The 23,733-nt window shown below is 30.8% G+C and overlaps 1 protein-coding gene across 7 annotated transcripts in view; it reads right to left on the bottom strand.

Annotated features, from left to right (window-relative positions):
• Positions 1-23,733, bottom strand: part of Adgrl3 (adhesion G protein-coupled receptor L3) — a 759,373-nt gene that overhangs the window by 486,917 nt on the left and 248,723 nt on the right. For all 7 annotated transcript variants that reach the window (XM_071614317.1, XM_027947334.2, XM_071614313.1 and 4 more), the window contains exon 3: positions 1,383-1,616. In XM_071614317.1, the coding sequence (XP_071470418.1) occupies positions 1,383-1,437 (55 nt within the window). In that variant the 5' untranslated portion in view covers positions 1,438-1,616. The remainder of the gene's footprint in view (positions 1-1,382; positions 1,617-23,733) is intronic.

Here is a 23,733-nt window from a genome sequence, read left to right as displayed (position 1 = left end):
TGATATGATTCTTATTGCCCCATATAACAAAATGTTTGGTGTACTCATGTATGCGAATGTAAGTGAACCACCAGTATATGAATTAAGAAAACATTTTGAAATTTTTGACAATTTACTTTATTTAAAACAAGGTATAAATAGGATTTTATTCTCATGTTTAAAAATCTACGTACTTTATAACATGTTAGAACTAGATATATTAAATCTGAGGAAATTTAGAGGAAAACTTCAAAAAGGAAAGAAGTTATTTTATCCAGTTTTTCTTTTTCATCATGACAGTAGAATGCAATTCAAATGGAAATAAGCAATTGCATCATTGGTGAACAATGGGTTTCTGTAGACTGTTAAAAACTAAAAGTAAACCAAAGAGGCTAAAAATGCATTTCAGCTGCTTGCTACAACTGTAAAATTCTGAAACATCCTAAAAACTGGCAAATACAGCTGTGCCTCTTTTTCTTTCCTATAAGTACTATCAATGTATGAGATAGTACTAAATCATTTTCATCTTAGTGCAAACCCAATGATAACTAGCACAAAACTTTAAATTATAAAAAAGGAACACATGAACATATATATAGATTTAAATTTACCTGTTTTGGAAAGATTCAGCGAATACATTAAGGTGTACAAAATATGTCATTCATCCTTCCATACTGAATGATTATGAATTTTATAAAACTTGCAAAGGCACATGACTTCTATACTATCATATTTATGTAAGAAATATCAAGTTTATTGAATAAAATGAGTTTATAAGTTCATTATGGAGTATATTAACATGTTTCTGCAAAATTACCTTTCTCTAAAAATGAAGGGATATATTCATACTATTCTCTTGTAGGGTTTTTGTTTTGTTTTACATTTTGTTTTTGCAATGAAAGGTATATGACAAAAACAATTTCACTCTAATGAGAGGTTAGAGTTTATACTTTGTGTATTAAAGATTGTATGAAATAGTAACTCTAAAAAAATGATTACTTAGTATGGGAAAGCAGAGTTTCTTTCATCATTTTTCTAAATGTTTATACCTTTTACATTCAAATTTCTTTAAGCACAAAAACATGTAAGCCCAAAAATTCACAATGATATAATACAGCTGATTTTCCATAAGTGTGATAAAACAAAAAAATGCAGTTTTTAAAAATTAAAAATAAAAATAGCAAAACCATTTGGTTTTGCAAACATTTCATAGGCACTTTAAGAAATTCAATTGAAAAGTTGTATTTACCATAGCTAAAATTACACATATGGTACTTACTCATTTTAATATATGATTTTTAAAAAACTAGAAATTATCAGAGCAAGGTTTTTGGAGAAAAGGTCTAGCATGAATAAGTGAAATGACATTAAGCATTATATAAAAATCTAGTTAAAGATCTTACCATGAACTATTGGTGCTAAGAGCATCAAGAAGGTTAGTAGCTGTGATGACCACATGGCTGTGGGCTTGGGCGTGAGAATTCCTCAAGAATATATGTTTCAAACGTGAAACAAAGTCACTGTGTTTGTGGTTCCTCTTCTGTACTCCAAGATTGATAATTAAAAATTAAAACAAAATCAAAAAGTAAAAGAAAAATTCCTCAAAAATTGAAACACCAATATTCCAAATATGAAACCTGCAAAAAAGAAGAAAAAAAAGGGGGTGTGGTGGTTATCAATTAGAAGGTATTCTTATTTTAATTCCCTGAAGAATTGCTTTATTTCCTCTTTAAACACCTGTTTTTTGTTCCCATCTTTTTTGTGTACTGGGGATTGAACCCAGGGCACTCTACCACAGAACTGCATCCCAGGACCTTTTTACTTTTTATTTTGATTTTGAGACAGGATCTTGCTAAATTGCCAAGGCTAGCCACAAACTTGAGATTCTCCTGCTTCAGCCTGCCTAGTCTCTGGGATTACAAGCATATACCACTGCATTCAACATTTTTTCAACTGAAGAGCCTAAACATCAACATAAAATGAGTAAATAATCTAAAAACATTTTTATGCATGTATTACCATAGTTTTTATACCTCAGACTCAAACCATCTCTACTGGACAGATTAATTTAAATATACTAATTTTAATATGTATAAGGAGACTTGAGAACTGCTTTTCGTAAGTATTTTCCATACATATATAATTTTACTAACAGAATAGTAAAATATCATCATTCACCATATATAATTTTTACTAACATTAAAATAGTAAAATATTTTCATTCTTCACTATTACTATAAGTTTGAAAGGGAAAGTTAAGTTACTTTCATTTTAGGCTCTTATATTCTTTCAGAATTTTCCTACATGTTAACTACATTACTTTTCTAAGCATTTTATAACAATTGTGATTACAGATTTATAAAAGATGCTACTTTTATGTTTGATTGTCTAAAATCTCAATACTGAAATTTAATGCATGATATAACCTAAATTACAATTTTAAAAATTTTATTAAAATGTGCTTCCAGCCAGGTGCAGTGGTGCATACTTGTAATCCCAAACATCTCAGGAGACTGAGGCAAGAGGATCTCAATTTCAAAGCCAGCCTCAGCAACTTAACCTTTATCATATCAAAATTACAAGTTTATCAAACTATTTTATTTTTTTGTTCACTTAAATCCCAGTAGTAAGAACACAAATTCTTAACTACCTGATCTCAATTACTGTTCTAGAACTGTGACCTCCAGTAAGTCACTTAATGACTTGGTGCCTCAGTTTCCCTGTTTGTATAAAGGCGGAAGTAATGTTATGTAATTTATAGGGTTATACAAATATTAAGTGAGTTGAAACTAGTAATTTTATATTATATACCACACATTAAAATGTGTTTTATCCAGAGCAATGTTGTCATGGACTAAATATTATATGATTAATTTAATTTAATATTTAATTATGATGATTATATTATGTAAATTATGAGAATGAACAGATAGCTCATAACCTACAAGAAAGTATACCATTATTCATAGAATACTTTTTTTTAGAAAAGTAAACTTTTTAGGATGACTTCTTCCAATTTATATCTTGTCATTAACTTTACTAAACCAATCAATTTTTATATAACAGGGACATTTTAATTAAATCATTTCTAAAGCAAAGTTCTTAATATACAAAAAAAACAAGCAAAGATATTAGGGATGCACTAAGTCACATAAGACAGCATCCAATGTATCCATGATTTATTAAAAAATATTGCATAGTCATAAACATATAGTAATGCTTCATAATCTTGCCCTACAAGGTGATGTTGGACATTGATCCCAAAAATGCCTTCCTAATTTTACTCAGCAATAAAAGATAATAAAATCATGGCATTTGCAGGTAAATGGATGGCGTTGGAGAAGATAATGCTAAGTGAAGTTAGCCAATCCCCAAAAAACAAATGCTGAATATTTTCTCTGATATAAGAAGGCTGACTCATAATGAAGTAGGGAGGGGGAGCATGGGAGGAATAGATGAATTCTGGTTAGGGAAAAGGGGTGGGAGGGAAATGGAGGGGGCAGGGGATTAGCAAGGATGGTGGAATATGATAGACATCATTATCCAAAGTATATGTATGAAGACACGAATTGGGTGTCCACATACTTTATATACAGAGATATGAAAAATTGTAGTATATATGTGTAATAAAAATTATACTGCATTCTGTTGTGATTTTTTAAAATCAATAAAAAAATAAAGTCTAAAAACAAAATTACGTTAAAAAAAAAGGCTTCCTAAAAAGCCATTTTACATGGAACACTCCTTCCAATATGAAATGGAATCTCTATGATACATTAATTCATCAGGAAAAGGAGCACGGCAGCAAGATGAAAATTTAAATGACTATAACTCGTCTTCTCCCATCACTATCAAAGTGTTAATATGTTTCATATGACAAGAATGAGGCAGAAACACAATGAGTCTCAAAGGAGTTTAGACTGAGTAAAATATATAATGAGCTCAAAATGCTAGTTAAAGTTTTCAATTCTGAGAACGTATAAATATGTTTTTCCTTTAAAGTTTTCTTATTTGTTAAATAAGTATATTTATTAGTTCTCAATTGGGAGAGTGTGTGAGGCTATACGATGGAGTTGTAAAGCATGATGAGTTTGGATCCCACTATTTTTCATAGAAGTTTTTATACATTAAACAGGTTCTCCTAACAATTTGACCCCGAAAAATAAAGAATCACAGTAAGGTTCAAGGATCTTTCCTATATTCTAATATTTATGAGACCAAAGAACATTGTATGAAATAATTACTAATAAAACACTTAACCATTGAGACTAGTTAGTTGTAATAATGAGTTGAGTGTTCTAATAATGAATGCAATCTTGAACAGTTCTATCTCATTTTGAACACTCATAAAGGACAGATTCATTGAATTCAACAAATTCACTCACGTATTTTTTTGTCAATTTTATTCAAGTGTTTGCTGCATTTGGTTACTGGGGTTTGTGATATATAAAAGGCATAATTCTTGCATTGAAATGGGGGGAAAAGGAGGAGGAGGAAGAGGAAACAATGAGGACAGGGAGGAAGAAAAGGACAAGAGATAATGCAGGATAGGCAAAGATTAAAATATAAATCATAATTTATGATCTGTAAATTAAATTTTTAAAAAAGAAACAAAGTGTTATAAACAATACAGATGATAACACTGTGTGGTTTATCCGGAAAACCTGCAAGAAAAGAGGAGAAATTATGCTAGAATTTGAATAATGGATGAGACTCCCCTGAACTGTAGTTGGACAAAGAACACTCTGGATTAAGGATTGTTATAGTAAAGACAAAGGTGGTTAAAGACAGCATGTTGTAGAACGGCAAGTCATCTAGTTTGTCAGGATTAAGTAAGCACCCTAGAATGTAATACTAAGGATCCATTCAGATAGAACAGAAATGAATCAAATGCAATACAAAGAAATGTGAATTCAACTTGATTTGAGTGCAAATCGGGCGATTTGTGACATATAATCGCATGAAACATCCATACATAGAAATCACCATAACCTCTGTCTTAAAAAGGAAAAATATTTACATTGAATATATTCCAAGGAATTTTTTAGTTCTTCTATATTGATACCAAACATGCAAACACTATTTTTTTAAAATTCTTTAGTATACCTGATAGTTATTTTGAGATAAGGAGCTTGATTAAATTGAATAAATACCAGAAATTGGATTACTAAACGAGTCATTAAATTAATAAACCAACTATTATTTATGATACCTAGTATGTCACTACATGAAAAATAATGCAGGCTTTGCATTTACATAATAAGGCACCATGGTCAGAGTTCCAAATTTGCAAAACACTGCTTAGTAGCCATTATGCTATTTCAGATCAAATATTAATTTCTGAGAATTACCAACACTTTTAGATAGAATGGTATTTGTTATGCATTTGGCAGTGACCATTTATCTGCACAGATGTATATTTTATAATGTATACAAGTTAAATACAACCTGGAAGAAATTCGCAAATACAGTAAATATGTATTGGCCTTAACCTATATCTGAATGTGATAATAATTTCTTAGTTCTTTATGTCTGCAAAATGTCCTTACTTCCTTAAAAAATAAAATCTAGGCTACCATCATAAAGTCTAAGCCAGAAGCTGGGGATGTAGCTCAGTTGATAGAGTGCTTGCCTTGAAAACACAAGGCCTGGGGTTCAATTCCCAGCACCATCACACACACACACACACACACACACACACACACAAGTCTGAGGCATGAGCAACAGCATAAACAGTGTGAGAAGTACCTAGTTTTAAATCCTATTTGCATTGTTAGCTGTCTGACCACAGTAAATTATCAAAAATTGTTATATCCTAATGTGTAAATCTGAATTTCATACTTTTTTTACCAGGTGTTTTAAGGCTTAAAGAAAGGTAACACATATAAAGAACCTATAAAGATTCCTAGGAAGAGTATAAATTCAATAAATTAGAAAAGTTCTTGTTCCCATTTAATGATGGGATTTATTTTCAAAAGTGGGGTTATAAATGGTAAATGAGATTACATTTGGTATTAAGTTGGGCAGAAGAACATTTGATAGGAGTTTGTGAGTGGCTGAGTGGAAAAGTGGATAGAATCAGAAGCTACATTGTAAACACCATGCTTTTAGAAGATTAAATTGGTCATAGCATATACAAGGAAAATGGGGAGAGAAGAAAAATACCTTAGGTAAGCAGTGTCAGCAACAATATTTGCCAGAGTTAGTTTGGTGGGAGTTCACCGTGTTCTGATTTAAAATATAGATTATTTTGAGAAACTCAAGAAAAATGAGTTTTAGAAATATTTCTGTTCTATGATTTGTGTGAAAGGAAAAACAAATCGGCAGGGAAAAAAATAGAATTGATATAGAAGATACAGTAAGAAGATTCAAACTGGGAATGAGCAGACAAGCTCAGTAATAAAGCAAACCATCAACTAAGAACTTTTGGTTCTATCCTTCCCTCAGTCCCACCCCCACTGTCTCCTCCATGGGCTCCAGAAGATTACTGCAAGAAAGATGGGTTTCTATTCAATTAATCATAAGGTTAATTTGAATTTTATTTCTATTCAATTAATTTTAAGTTAGCGTTAATTTTAAAGTTACTTAAATATGTTTTAAGAAATGAAATGATAAACTATTATACCAGTTTTTGTTGTTGCATAAATAATATACACATCCCCTTGTAACTGTATTGTAAATAATTATAATTTGAGGATAAATTAGAAAACAAGCCATTTAGGAAGGTAATTTTAATAAACCCTTTTAGAATGAAAGACTCATTTAATTATCTTTCAGATAATATTATGATCTAATGAGTGTCTTAATGTTTAGGAACACATTTGGATTTAATGAACAATGCTATTTTTGGCTTTAGAGCAGTACATCTTTTCTCCAAGAAACAGATTGATGTTTTACACTGGATCATTTTCTTGTGAAGTACCCTTGACTTAACCTCTTTCCTTAGATCTTAAACAGCATCTGATTGGAGCTTATTTCCAATAGGCTTTGAGTAAAGTAATATTTACCTCCATTTGATATGCTTAACTGAAGACGAAATCAATAAGTGTTAACAAAAGGTAAGTATAAATAACTGTTAGTGCAACTAGTATGGGAGACATTGCAATTGCTTGACAATTACATAATTAGAACTAAAAAATTGGATCTCATGTTCTTTCCATATGTACAATTTGTAAATAAATCATATACTTTGCTCTTTAAAGAGAAAATACTGAGCGGGGGATACAGCTCAATGTTAGCGCACCTGCTTTGCACATGAAAAGCCACACAGCCCTGGCTTCCATCAACACATCACAAATAAGTTAATTAATTTAAGTACTTATAAAATTTCAAGTTTTTATCAAAAATTTTGTGAAAAAAAATCATTCTAAATGAGAACAGCTATTATTTCAATGCATATTCAAAAGGTGCTGATTCCTTTAAAATGTCATTTATGATAATAATTAAAGATTAATTATTTCATGTTTTAAAGAGAGGTAAAAGTTAAGAAGGACAAGCAAGCTATAGTTAAAACATACAAAATATATCAGGTATCTACTGAAAACCACAGAAATCCATTTGAAGAGGAACATGGACTCTATTCCAAAATCTACATGAAACTAAACAAAATGATTGTTCTCCTATAGCAACAGTTAACTTTATTAAGTATTTAATATCTTTAATATGTCTGTCGCTGATTCATGCCCACAATAAGTGCTATAGGTGCTCTATCACCATTCTTTTTTTTTTTTTCTTTTGAGACAGGGTTTCTATTAGCAGCCCAGGATAACCTCAAACTTTTGATCCTCCTACCTCAGCCTCCTGAGTTTGCTTGGATGACAGGTTGCACCACCACCAAGCCTGACAGGCACTATTCTTAAAGCTTCTCATGTACTAACTCACTTAATTGATTGTAAATATTAATATTATGATTCTCTTATAACAACCCCATGAAGAAGGGGCTATTTTAATAATTAGCAAGTGAGGAAACTGAGGGATACAGGTTAAAATATTGCTGAGGTCACATAGCTAAAAATAACTGAGCCAAAATTTATTTAGACTGAGTTAGATTTGCACTTGAGTCTAGACCCAAGGTTTTTGCTTAAAATCATTAGATTCCACTGTCTCTCATCTTGCTCTTGAATACTGATTATGCAACACACCTTTGAAAAAGTAAGGATTTTTAGTTAGTTATGATTAGTTTAACTTGCATATTGAATAAAGTATGATAAAGAGCTAGGATACAGCTATACATTGAAATATTCAAACTTCACCTTATGAAGACTGTGTCATAAACAGAATGCACACAATATTTTTTCACTTCTGAATGAGTCCCATGTGCATCATATATGTCTTTGGCATATTTAAATAAATACTGAAGACCAGTATTTATCCAGGAATATTCTGGGCGAGTGAGGGGAAAGACCACTAATTTCATTTGGAAAACAACATAGTAACAATGATCTTGGAGGTTCTCCAGAGCCAAGAAAGTGTTTTATCTTAAGTAACAGAACATGTTTTTTTTTTAAATCTGAAAAAGAATGCAAAGGCACTTACCGAATAAATATTTGAAATGGTTTCAAAATCTAGCACTATTATTTTCAATGATCATGAGAAAGTTATTCTGTTAGTAATATAATTTTCCTGATAAGGGAACTGAGATCATTTTGAATATTACTGAGAATATGAAAAGATATTTCAAAATAGAATTATTCTTGACTTTCCCATTCTTATTTTAAATGACAGGCCAAGATAACTTAAAATGTTTCTAATACTTATTAGATTCTTACTATCTAGGGAGCCCTTAGTAGGATAGCCTAGCATTGTCTTATGTTAAATTATATTTTAGGCAATTTTGTAAAAATTACTTGAGTAGTTCATGATGGACAACTGTGGCATTATATCTAGAGACCATGTGTTTTATAAGTGCAATTCCAGGATTTAATTTAAAACCAACATAATAATATTTTCTCCTGAGAAGTTCTAAATAATATTATCAATGTAACTGATACTATACTCAAGATTGGCAATGAGTTATTCCCATTGCTGTGTCAATGATTTTGAAGTGTCAAATTAGATCACCAGAATCACATTAAACTACGGTGTGGATTTGGGGGACTAAAGTAGGAACAATGTGCCATTTTTTAACACTAGTTTCCTCTGCAAACAATGATAGGCCCTACATAATTGACCTAACAATAATGTTAGAATAGTGCAGGTTAAAGTATATAAGGCAGTAATTAATGTTAAATTCATTGTAATCCAGCTTCTTCTACATGGTAAGGAAAAAAATACATATGTACTTATACTTTGTTTGAAGACTTCTCAAAACAAAGAGGACTGTAGGAGAATGTATAGCTCACAAGTTAGAGTAGTATATCATAGTTTCCTTTTGGTTTAATTACCATGTGTGGTCAAGCCAAACACCTCTTTCATATTATTTCGTTTTAAAACACGTATGTTCACAATGTAAAAAAAAATCAATGTGATTTTTCAAAAGGAATTTTAGTATTAGTAAGATATTACTATAAAATGTTACAAATTTTTAAAATGCAAAGTGAACTTAAGTCAATGCTTTAGCATCTCCTTCTATAAAAAGAATATGTGTACACTGTGCTTGAAATATTTTTTCAGATTATGAAGGAATCATACCTTTTATGATTCCCAAAATATTATAATATTGCTTTCCTATATTTAATTCCCTACAGTTAGTGTATCAGTAGGACAACCAGGCAGGAGAGAAAACACATGTGTTTTGAAATTATCTCATCTCAGTAGGGTGTACCTGGATAGGTCTCAAATTAAACACCTTCCGTAATGGGGCCCATTATGGAGTATCAGTGCTTAAAATACCCACAGGGAGTCAGGGACCATTACTACCAAGGGAAAGTTTCTAAGGCTGTGGCATATGATGCAATATTTCTGCTATAACTTTAGCCTGACTAGAAATTCATTTAAATATGTATTTATGGTTTTAAAATCAATAGTTAACACAGTAAGGTTACTAAGACACAGTTTGAAAACAGGAGCCTATCAACACATTTTATTGTAATTGATAATTAGCATTTATAAATGACTAGTCCATTATGAATGGGTCATTTTACAAAAGATAACTTTTAAGATAGCTAATTAAATCACAAGTACAGTCTTCATGAAAAAGAAATTAGTATGGAAAGTAAATTTAATCTTTTTTAAGTTCTTCAAATATTGCAAATAATTACTGGGCATGCATTTGTAGAAACATTTAGCAAATACATACAACTTAGTAGAAATATGATCATCAATAAAGAATTCCCCATGCTTTATTTCATTTCATTCAACCATAACAATACAAAGAATGTCTAAGTTCGAAATACTAATATTCCAGTTTCCCAAATAAGGAATCCCATTTTGTTATCAAAAATATCTCCTCAGCATTAAAGAGGTTACTTGGGAGGTTAAAAAAAAATAGGAGGTAAAAAAAAAATCAGAATGAAACCATCCCTTTTTTTTTTTTCCAATTCATCCTGCTTCAGTTAGTTCTATTAGGGTAAAAACTGACCTAGACCAGCATCAGGAGAACAATAGAGCAGCACAGTGTAGTAATAAGTTGGCAAAACTTTGGGAAATACAACAACAAAAGAATATGAGTTCATGATCTAATGCCATGTCTATTCAATTACTATGTATATGTTGGTATATTTATAATAATAAATAAATAACAACTCAATTCATATGGTGCCAATCATTACATTTACAAAGGTACACTGACTCACTCCTAAAAAAGTCAAAAAATTAATACTACAAATTTTCTGATATTGAGAGATAAGGTAATCATCCCAAAATAGTACCTTTACTTAAGACAATAAGTAAGACCCAAAAGAGATTTTGGTTAGTGGCAAAAACAAAACACGAAAACAAAAAGACAGCCTCATTAAGAAAAGAGGAAGTACATGAAACCTAAACATAACACAGGACCTTATCTAGAGAACTTTGCAACATATACTTTGAGTATCTATACTACTCAAAATGCACAAAAACTGGAAATTTTCATGAACTCTTTTCACTGATATGAGACAGATGGTATTCTGTAAGGTGACTATTTTTTAATTCCCCATTAGGTTACAAGATATACTATGTAATTATCTTCAAGTTACATTTTATTTAATTTAGGCCAACCTAATCTAAATGGAGATCATGAAACTGAAATGAAGAAAGAACACTTCCAAAATGCATAAAAGTGGGTTGTCCAAAATATTATGACAGACTATTTTTTAAGACAGGTTCACAAGAAATTTTTTCATAAAATGTTGTGTTCTCAATAATTGAGACCCGTTCTATAAATGGGTTAATGGCTCTTATGTATCAAAAGACATCACTGTTTCTATTCCTGAAAAAGCCCCCCCCCCACACACACACACACCTTTAGTAAAAATATGTTTGAGTTCTGGAGTTAAAAAAAAGTGATGTTTAAGTAAATAAATCATTTAAATGTTCAGTCTTCTCAGCAGTGGTTATTCACAAGGACAATACAGAAGCACCCAACTTCCAAAACAACACCAATTGGGATATTGAACAGAAAGATGTATAGTGTCATAGTTTAACCCTTGCTTGCCTCCAGCTAAAAATAAAGTAAGGGAACACTCATGGACTGTGATGGAAAATCCATCAGTTGTAACCAAGCTGGCATATTTTTAGAAATATGAAAATCTGGGTAATTTTAGGCCAATATTATTATGAAATATAATATTCTTGAAGTTTTTCTCACAGGGATAATGGATGAAGACCAAAGTAAACAATTTCTTACCACAGAAAATGTTGAAAGATTTTTAGGTTAGAATATTTTAAATTCAATAACAAAATCTGTGCTAATGTTTTGATAGTTTAAAATATGGTGAGTTAAAACAATTGAAAATCTAATGCTTATCAATTTTAGAATAAATGATTTTCAAGGTTTGGTTTTTCCAGCATGACTGAAATTAATGAGCATGACTTATGTTTGAAGATGATTCAAAGATTAATTTCTCTTTCTAATTTATAACACCAATTTATTTTCAGTGATATTTTACATTAAGATACTTGCTAAAATACCTCAAGACAATGAGATGCAGAAAGAAAATATATTTTTATGAAAATTTACCAATGATTTTTTTAAATGACATGCAAGCAGCATGAGAGTCTAATCACAAAAGTTAGACCCTTTACTTCTTTTTTTTTGACCTAAAAATAATAAGATAAATGAAAGAGAATTACTTTTCTTCGGTAGAAGAATAAGGAGACTGTTAACTAAGTAAACTGAACTAAATATAATAGTGGCCTTTGAAAAAGAATCCCTTTATAATGTCTTTTACCATTATTGAAAATGCATATTCCAATACGTAGTTTAAAAAAATAAATCAAACAAAATATCCCAACCTCTTGTTAACATAAATGTGTATACAGACTAACTTTAATGTCCTTTAATCATCTTATTAGGAAATTTCTTTTATTGCAACAAACTTCAGGATTTTGCCTACATGAAGAACATGTACCTTTCTAGTGGCTCTTGTTGGCTTTTCAGTGTTAGATAATTTTGAGGTTAATTTTCCTCCAGCTCTGTCATTTGCATGTGAGGAGGTAAAATAACTAAGACAATAATACTGACATCCTTAGTCATCACTCAGGAAGTGCAAAGCACTTCTGTGATTTGTAACTCCTTATTCTTCTCTATGTTTAGTGTATGAAAAAGATTTTGCAATTACTACATTAATTCTAGTCAGAATGAAGAAAATGCATGGAATGCTTTAATTTAACTAAATCCTATCAGTGAGCTTAATTAGGTCATTGTATCTAATTAGGTCATTGACAGTTTTACAGTCTCAGACTCTAGGTGCCTGAAATAAATGAATGTTCATGACTACAGCCAGAATATTACTAGAGGTGTTGTTAGATACATTTTAATTTAATAATTATACCTGAGGCATCAATATTGATCAATATAAATTGCTTAGCAAATAAATCAATGTCTCAGAATGATTCCCTGTAATTTAATATTAAGAATATTAAATCCCAGAGGATTGAGAGGCTAAGGCAGGAGGACGGAAAGTTCAAAGCCAGTTTCAGCAACTTAGCAAGACCCTAAGCAACTAAGTGAGACCTTGTCTCAAAATAAAAAATAAAAAGGCTGGTAATGTGGTTCAGTGGTTAAGAACCCCTATTCCAATCTCTGGGGTGTGTGTGTGTGTGTGTGTGTATTTTTAAGAATTTTTAAATCCATTTGCATTTCTCTAATGTTGAGCACACTTTCAAATCCCTTTTGGCTATCTCTATTTTCTTTTAAGAAATGTATATGCAGGTCTTTTACTCAGTTTTTAAATTGGGTTGTTTTTGTTTGTTTTACAACTGAGTTGCTTGAACTCCTTATATATTTTGAATATGAATGACCTGATTAGGAAAATATGGAATATATATATATATATATATATATATATATATATGGGCAAAGCATGTTATTTCACCTTAAGAAAGAAGGAAATCTTACTACCTAAAACAACACTGATGAACTTGGAGGACACTGTGTTAAGTGAACTAAGCTGGACACAGAATGGCAAATATTAAATGTCCTCATTTACCTCAATTACATGTGAAATCTAAACTAGTGAACTTCATAGACTCAAAGAACAGAGTGGTTGCTGGCAGCAACGGTGAAGCAGGAGATGAGTAAATGTTGGCTGAAGGTACTAAGTTTCAGTTATATAAGATAAATGAAAGCTGGAGATCTGATATATAATATGGTATATAATGTATTGTACCTTTGAAATTTTTTAAGTATTATGATAAGAAGGAGGAGAAGGAACAAAAGAATAGAATATGTTAATTTTATGGGTGGATGGATATGCTACTTAGGATGCTTATGGTAATCATTTCATGATTCACACATTCATCAAAATATCAAGTTAAACACCTTAAATACATGTCACCCTCTTTATAAATTACACCCTTGATATGGTTTTAGTACGAAGTATTCTCAAGAAGCTCATGTGTGAGACAATGCAAGAAAATTTAGAGGTGAAATGATTAGATTATGAGAACCTTTACTTATCAGTGTATTAATTTACTTATATGGATTAACTGAGTGGTAACTGTAGGAAAGTAGGTGGTAGCTGGAGGAGGTAAGTAACTTGGCGTGTGTTTTGGGGGTTTACATTTTGTCCTTGGTGAGCAGAGCTCTCTCCTTATTTTTTCCTGGTTTGAAACTGCTTTCCTATGCCATGTCCTTCTACTATGATATTCTGTCTCTCTTTGAGCCCAGAGTTATGGAGTCAGCTGACCATGAAAAGAACCAACAATGTACCCCAAATAAATTTGTACTCTTTCCATTGTTCTTGTCAGGTCTTTTGATCTGATGAAACAAAACATACTAAAACATACCTCAATAAAGTAGAAAAACATTTTTAAATAAAATAAAAAATAATTCTACATATTTGGATATGATAAGTATGTTCATTTTGTAATGAAAGGGGAAATTATTAAATTATAAAAGGGGAACAATATTAATATGAACATGAATGTTTTCAATATCATGTAAAAACTCTTATTATCATTTTACTTCTAAGTTACATGTTTCCAATGAATTCAACCCTGGAATTTCCTAAGTCCTGTATTTTTACCCCTCATATTACCTAGTTACCTTAATCTAGACAAAGCACCATGGTATTTCCTCTCATGCTGGGCTCAGTAAACACTTTCTGATTTAAATCTTCTTTAGTTTCCTAAACTTCTTTAAAAGATTATTTTTAAAGGTTTCCAAATAATAGCTCCCTTTCATGGAGGAAGCATCATTTCTATTGGTGGACAGGGAAATCATACTGCATAGTTTCACAGATACCAGGAATGCTTATGGCCTGACCATGTTTTGCACCAAAGTACTCTGTAGGAAGGTAGCTAGGTAACATCACCAAGGTAGTTTAATCATTTGTTGTTTGTTCGTTTCTTTTCCAAGAATATGTCCTTGCTTTAGGAGTATGTGTGTTCCACATATATAAAGTTTATGTCTAAATATCTCCTTAAAAGTTCTTTTTAAAAATATTTTCTAGCACAGAGAGTTGATCTATACTGAGAGGGACTAGTAGTTTATTAATGCGAATTTATTTCTAATCAAAAGGAAAATTTCTCATATGGTACAAGCCAGGCATTAAAAAAAATATTTGAGTCAAGATTTCAAAAAGATATCTCCTTTACAATTTTACCTGAAGCATACCTGCTAATAACTAATATATAAGAGGGAAATAGAGGAAAAAGAAAAAGGAAAATTTTGACAGTTCACTGGTCAGTTTAGCTGAAATGCATACTCAAATGCCTACCATTAGAACAAAAATAATCTGTTTGGAGTATTTCCCATCTGATTCAAATGATGAAAAGAAAATATCTTATAAGCTTTCTAGGGTATACTTATATAGTTTTCTTTATCATAGAAACATAACATCATATGAAATAAAATTTCTTTACTCTACATACATATGAATATATACAAAATATACACATGTGTACACAAACATATACCTGTAAAAATTTCATACAGAAAGGAGTATATTATTACAAATCAATGATTAAAGGCAAATTTACTGAATCCTTTCATTAAACAACAAACTGCAAAATATTTTCATTTTCCAGATAAAATTTTCTACTCATTATCCAGATAGAGTCAAATAGTTCCACACTGGATTCCCCAGTATGGAACTATTTTTGACAGATTTATATGTAAGCATATATAGCAGAGGCCAAAAAGAAATGTGACTGGCAGTCTGGAGAACATCAGTATTTCCAGTGATTAAAACAGACAACCTAATGAAGAAGTTTCTTTGAATTCTAAGGAGCATTAAAAAATGCATTTCAGAGGTCATTAAACCCAAAGAATCCATTAACTACTCTCAGACGTGACCCCTCAATGGTCCCTCCTTTTCCCTTTTTTTTTTTTTTTTTGCTTTGTTGATTCATAGTCAACCAGTCCAAAAAAGTAAAGGCTCACTAACATTATTACAAGAATCACCCTGATGTCACTGGATATACTTTTACATAAGCACATATCTCAATCTAAGTTTATGAATCTTAAAATATAATCAAAGATCCAAATTTACCAGGAAAAGAAATGTAACTCTAATCCTTTTAGTACAGAGTTAATTCTAGATGCCCATAAAAATTACTCTGACATTCATCAACTTTTTATTGGCTCTGCGAGATTCTGTTCCAAATGAAAGTAATTATTATTTTATGTTCTATTCTCAAAGCAAATTTATAAGGAAATAAAAATGAAACGTGACTCTTAAGACATTTTATGGAGAAATTAACTAAAATAGCTTAATATATGTAAAAAGTACAAAATCCATATTTGGATAATGATGGTGTGTCAGAACTAATGAAAATTCTTGAAATCATCTACTTCAAGCCTTATTTGAAGTGAAGAAATGAAATACATAAAACATTAAAATTGGCTTTTTAAAAAATGAATTATCTAGTAGAAATATATATGTGTGTGCATGTGTGCATATTTAAAGATTTAGAAAATAAAAAATATAAAGAAGCATCAAAATATTACGGTAGATGTACTTACTTTAACACCAACATACACTGCAAGATACACTCTTAATCATAGACAGCACAAACTGTAAAACACAACTGGAAAGAAACTTCTGGTAATAATAATTGAAAAGGTTTACAGTTCAAATTATTGGTCCCATAACATTTTTGTACCAAGCACTCAAGTAAATTCCTGAGAATTTACTCAGTTTTGGTATATTAATGTCTTTATAAAAGAAAGCGTGAGCTTTTATCTCTTCAAATTGAGGGTAAAACTTTTGTATCATGCTATTTATGTAAAGTGACACTATGTTTAAAAAGCAATGCTAAAATAGTTTAATAATAATGAAATAGAGAAAAAGCTACCAGACCAAAGTTTGTCCACATAATCAGATGAAAATTAAGCTATAAAGATTTGACAAAATAATGAAAAAATTTAATTTCTTCTGGTGACTTTTTGAATTTATACTACTTATATGGTGTACCAAACTCTGTTGAAATTAAGATGATATGTAATAAATTAAAAATTAATGAAAAGTTGTGAATATAGTCCTAAAAATATGTATTAAATGTATTTCCAAATGATGTCTTTTTTTTCAAATTTGACAGAAGACAATTTGTTATAAAATCTTTTCATTCATTTCTCTGTATTTTTTCAGCTTTTTCACATAAAACAAATTCAACCCTTTGAGAGTGGGAGGAAAGGAAAGAAAAAAAAGGGAGAGAAGAGCCCTAACAAAAACCACCTTCTTATAAATTATTTCTACACAGGAATGTTCATTGAGTAATTAATCACAGTACTAGAGAGTCCAAAAAGCACATAATTTAGAAAAGAATAAGTTACAAAAAAAGAGTATGATTATTGTGCAACAGAAAATCTGACTCATAAATACAATGGTAACAATGATGAATCACAAGATCAAAACACAGCACAGACCAAAAGTTTCCCAAGACAGATAACAATGTTGCTAATCTACCCATATTTGTTGAGAGGCTGACTTATCTTTTCAAAGTAAAGTATAAATTCTTAACTCAATTGCTTACCTAAAAATAAGGACTTCTCAAAATTAAAGGCTATTATTATTTTTTCATCAGTACATGAAGTACAGATTTTGTTCATGATGAATAAGATAATCCCTACAGAATTCAACACTAAAAATCCATAGTCTATAAAACCATTGAGGTAATAGAATTTGTTTCATTTATCACTGATTTAATATCATTGACTTGAACTTTAAATCCTTAAATTATTATTAATGCTTCTATGGAATCTCAGTAGTTATAATAATTAACAAAAGGTTTTGGCAGGTATTTTGACAAAATATAGAAAATGAAAGATATATTTTATGAATATTAATCAATACCTAATACTTGGTAGTAATAATTCATCATTGCTTCAAAAATTCAGTGAGTTTTGCTAACATTCCCCCAAATCTACCTTAGAAATTTACATTCATAAGCCTGCCAGAGAAAACTACAAGTCACATTTTGAGGGAAACCAATTTGGATCACAGCTGATTTCTCAACCCAGACCTACAATGCTAAGAGGTCTTGGAAAAATATATACTAAGGTCTGAAAGCAAATGAATGCAAGCCAAGAATACTATACCCCGAAAAATTAAGCCTCAGAATTTATAATGAAATAAAAATCTTCAATGATAAACAAAAGTTAAGAGAATTCACATCTCAAAACTCTGCACTACAAGACATACTTAATAAATATTTCATGAAGAAAAATTGAAAAATAGAACTGATAACGAGAAAAGGGAGAAATTACACTACAAGAGTAGTCAATTAAAGCAAAAACTAATTCCAATTAAAAACAAAAATAAATCAATATGACAGCAAATAAAATGATTTCTCAATAATAACATTGATTATAAATGGCCTAAACTCAACAATCAAAAGACACAGACTGGCAGATTGAATTAAAAAACAAGACCCACTAATATACTCTCTCAAAGAGACTCATCTCAGAGGCAATTATATCCACAGATTAAAGGTAAAAGGATGAGAAAAAAGATGTCATTCACATGGATTTCACAAACTAGGAGGGCTTTCTATCCTGATATCAGATAAAGTGAACTTCAAACCAAAGATAATCAGAAGGGACAACAAAGGTCATTTCATACTGCTTAAGGGAATTGTACATCAACAACACATAATAATCATAAATATTGATGCCCAAATAATGGAGGATCTATGTACATCAAACAAACCCTTATCAATTACAAGAACCAAATGGACCAAAACACAATAATACTGGGTGACTTTAACAAAGCTCTCTCATCACTGGATAGATCCTCCAAACAAAGCCTAAATAAAGAAGCTATAGAACTAAATAATACAATTCATAATTAGACATACATGAAATATTTCATCCATCAATGATTGAATATACTTTCTTCTCAGTAGCTCATGGATTATTCCCTAAAATAAATCATACCTTAGGCGAAAAAACAATTCTCAGCAAATACAAAAGAACAACAACAATAAAAACAGATAATATATTGCATTGTATCAGATCATACTGGAAAAAAGTTAGAAATCAATGATAAAATAAAAAAAAAATAGAAGCTACACTAACACTTGGAGACTAAAAAGTATACTATTGAATGACCAATGTATAGCAGAAGAAATCAGGGATACTATTAGGGGTAAATAGTTCTAAGAATAGAGTACATTGCATTAAATTCATTCATCAAATGAACAGAAATCATCAAATAAATAACCCAACATTACATCTCAAAGACCTATAAATAGATTATAGAATCAACACCAAAAGCAGAAGATAGCAAATAATGAAAATCAGCACTGAAACCAATGAAATTGAAACAACAACAAAAAATATCCAGAAAAAGTTGGTTATTTAAAAAAATAAATAAAATTGAAAAACCCTTAATTAAGATAACCAAGAGAAAGAGGGGGGAAAACTCAAATTATTAAATTTGTGATGAATAAATGAAGTATCACCACAAACACTACTAAAATATAATAATCAGAAACTATGTGAATATTTATACTCCAATAAAATAGAAATCATGAAGGCATCAACAAATTTCTAGAGATATAGGACCTACCCAAATTGAATCAGGAGGACATACAAGATTTATTTGAAATTTTAAAATTATAGATCTATTTCAAGCAATGAAATTGAAGATACAACAAAGCCCTATCAAGAAAGAAAAGCCCAGAAGCTGATAGATTCTCAGTACAGCTCTATCAAACCTTCAAACAAAAACTAACACCAATCCTCTTCAAATTATTCCATGAAATAGAGAAAGGGGGAACCCTTCTTAAGTTCATTCTATGAAGCTAGTATCACCCTGATACTAAAAACAGACAAAGACACATCAAGGAAAGAAAACTTCAAACCAATGTCCATGATGAAACTAGTTGCAAAAAATTATTAATAAAATACTAACAAATCACATACAAAAACATATTAAAAAGTGCACTATGATCAAGTGGGATTCATCCGAGGAATGCACAGTGGTTCGATGTACAGAAATCAGTAAATGTAATTCAGTACAACAGACTTAAAGACAAGAACCACATGATTATCTCAATAGATTCAGAAAAAAATTGACAAAATACAGCATCAAATCATACTCAAAACACTATAAAAACTAGAGATAGTAAGAACATGCTATATATGTTAAACCCTAGATCAACATCATTCTAAACAGAGAAAAACTGAACGTCTTCCCTCTGGAACAAGGTAAGGACCCCCTCTTTCACAGTCCTTTCCTAGTCAACACAGTCCCTGAAATTCTAGTCAGAGAAATTAGGAAAAAGAACAAAATTAAAGGGATACTAATAGGAAAAGAATACCTCAAACTATCCCAGTTTGCCAAGGATGTGATTCTGTATTTAAGAGAACTGTAAAAGTCCTCCAGAAACCTTCTAGAACTCAAAAGTTAGTTCAGCAAAGTAGCAGGATGTAAAATAAATACTCATAATTCAATTGTGTTTCTATACACAAATTGCTGAATCAGCTAAATCAGGAAACTGTCCCATTCACAGTAGCCTCAAAAAATAAAATAAAATACAAGTAAAAGACCTCTTCAATGAAATCTACAGAATACTAAAGGAAGAAATTAAAGAAGACCTTAAAAGATATAAAGTTTACCCATGTTCTTAGACAGGCAGAATTAATATTGTCAAAACGGCCATACTACTAAAAGCACTACTCACATAAATGCAATTCCTATTAAAATTCCAATGATTTTCTTCATAGAAATAGAAAAAGCAGTCGTGAAATTCATTTGGAAAAAATAAGAAGTCCAGAATAGCCAAAGCAATCCTTAGTGAGAAAAGTGATGCAGGAGGCACCACAATACCAGACCATAAATTTATAGTTGAGAGCGATAGTAACAAAAACAGTATTGACAACAAAACAGACACAAAGACCAATGAAACAGAATAAAAAACACAGAGACAAACCCACATAAATACAGTTATCTCATCCTAGAAAAAGTCACCGTAAACAAACATTGGGGAAAAGATAGCTTCTTCAACAAATGGTGCTGTGAAAATTAGAAATCTATATGTAGCGGACTAAAATTTAACCCTGATTCTCACCCTGCACAAAACTCAAATAAAGTGGATCAAGGTCCTAGGCATTTACACCAGAAACCTTGCGCCTACTAGAAGAAAATTTTCGCTCAACTTTCCATCATGTCAGCTTAGGAAATGACTTTCTTAACAAAAGTCCTACAGTGCAACAAGTAAAATCAAAAATCAGTAAATGGGATGGTATGACTCTAAAGATCTTCACAGCAAAGGAAACAATCTACAGAGTGTAAGAAAATCTTTGCCACCTGTGCATCAGAGTATTAATCTTTAGGGTATATAAAGAACTCAGAAAATTCAACACCAAAAAAAAACCCAATCAATAAATGGGCAAAGATATTTCACAGAAGAAGAAATACAAATTGTCAACAAATAAATGAAAAAAAAAATGTTCAATCTCTCTAGTAATTAGAAAAAAATGGAAATTACAACTACAGTGAAATCCCATGTCACTCCAGTCAGAATGACAATTATCAAGAATATAAGTAACAGTAAAAATTGGCAAAATTGTGGGAAAAGGGTATACTTTGCTAGCAGGACTGCAAATTGAGGCAACCACTCTGGAAAGCAATATGCAGATTCCTCAGAAAACCTGAAATGGAATCACCTTTTGACCCAGTTATCTCACTCTTCAGTCTATACCCAAATGACTTAAAATCAGCATACTTCAGTGACACAGCCACATCAATGTTTATAGAAGCTCAATTCACAATAGCTAAGCTAAGGAACCAACCTAGGTACCGTACCTTCAAGAGATGAGTAGGCAAAGAAAATGTGATTTGTATTAATCAATATCATATATATATATATATATATATATATATATATATATATATATATATATATAATATGAGATATATATGTGATATATGTCTGTGTAGATATATAAATAGATACATAAATACATACATACACACAGTGGACTATTACTTAGCCATAAAGAAGAATGAAATTATGACATTTGCCGGTAAATGAATGGAACTAGAGAATATCATGCTAAGTGAAATGTCAGTCCCCAAAACCAAAGACTGAATGTTTTCTGTGATATGTGAATGCTAACAATAAAGGAGTGGTGGGAAGAATAGCAAGTCAGTGTATTACATAAAGGGGAATGAAGTGATGGAGAGGGGATGACAATAGGAAAGACACTTGAATGAATTGGACATAACTTTCCTATGTTCATATATGAATACACCGCAGTGAAACTCCGCAGTACATACAACCACAAGAATATAATCCTAATTAAAGTACGTTATATCTCATATATGTGTTATATGTCAAAATACACGTTACTATCATGTATATCTAAAAATAATAAATTTTTTAAAATGTGCCTTTATAGAAAGTATCTCACCATTAACACAGTTTCTACATACTCTGAGACAGGTGTAGTTCCATGGGACAGTGTGGAACTCACAGAAAAGAAACGACAAATCTTTGCCAGACTTTCAAGGATGAGCCCTAAATTGAAACAGAATGAAATAATTCCCTTCTCTTTAGGCTGATCTAACAGAGTAATTTTGCTAATGATATCCTAACTTGTTTTATCACCTTCTGGTTTTAGTAAAATATTTTTTTAATTTCATGATTCAAACAAATACTATTATTTTTACACAGGGAATTAAGAGCCCTTATGAAATGTGACAATCAATAAATTTTACTACAGAGCAAATCGATGATAAGCAAAGAAGCATTAGACAATTTTTCTAGCTCGTGAAAACTGTTCACAATGTTCAATTAGAGCCCTACAGAAGACACTTACTTCACCTTCTCCCTGAGTGTTCTATAATACTTTGTTAGATTAGCCTAAAATAATTTAATTGATTGTTATGAGGTGCATACCTTCGTTGGTGAGAGATTAATCATTTTAAATTAGAAATGTAATTCTGCAGTTGGGCTGTAGTGATTTAATGAGAGCAGGATAGTAATTTGTACTAATTTAACTAGCAACTTCAAAATCTTGGTGGGTAAAACTGATTTATCTTTGGAGGACATACACTACCTTTGGATAAATAGGAGAAATAAAATAGTTCTCAAGTCAAGTATATGCTTTATATACTAAAGAACCACTAACTCTACTTAAAGTTTTGAGATATGTATGTCTACTACAATTAGTGAAATCAATCACGATGCTGATGAAGTTGGTATATTCATTTCTGCTTAAGGAAAACAAATTATAAGAAGAAAATGAGAACATTTGTCAGATTTTTTCTTTTTGTTATTAAAGTGATAGACGAAAGAAAATTTTAACCTTAAATTTTTAACATTAAAAACAATTTTATGGCAAGACTAATCCTACTTTGGTTCTATAAACTTAGCATCCAAGTACTGTATAATACCCTGTTATTCATCAGACCCATGAATAAATCAAAAAATATCGCAGCATCCTAAAATTGTCATTGACTATAAAACACAGGGAAATTCTGCTGTTGCTTGTATGTCATTTCTAGAGGCTCACCTGATAGGGAGGTAAAAGAAAGCCTTTGGCAGAAAATACTCAAATTTGTTTATTTCACTTTCATTCACAAACTTGGATGGGATCCCACATTCTTTTCTTTTCCCTGTTTACAAATTATTCAATAAAAAGACACTTACATGTTAATATCAAGACTATATACTGAATCTTCCAATAGAATTTTCCTTAAGCCACCTTACATTCATATTGCA

This window comes from Marmota flaviventris, chromosome 7, assembly GCF_047511675.1.
Source record: "Marmota flaviventris isolate mMarFla1 chromosome 7, mMarFla1.hap1, whole genome shotgun sequence".
NCBI classification, from domain to species: Eukaryota; Metazoa; Chordata; class Mammalia; order Rodentia; family Sciuridae; genus Marmota; species Marmota flaviventris.
This window is presented reverse-complemented; position numbering and strand designations above follow the sequence as displayed.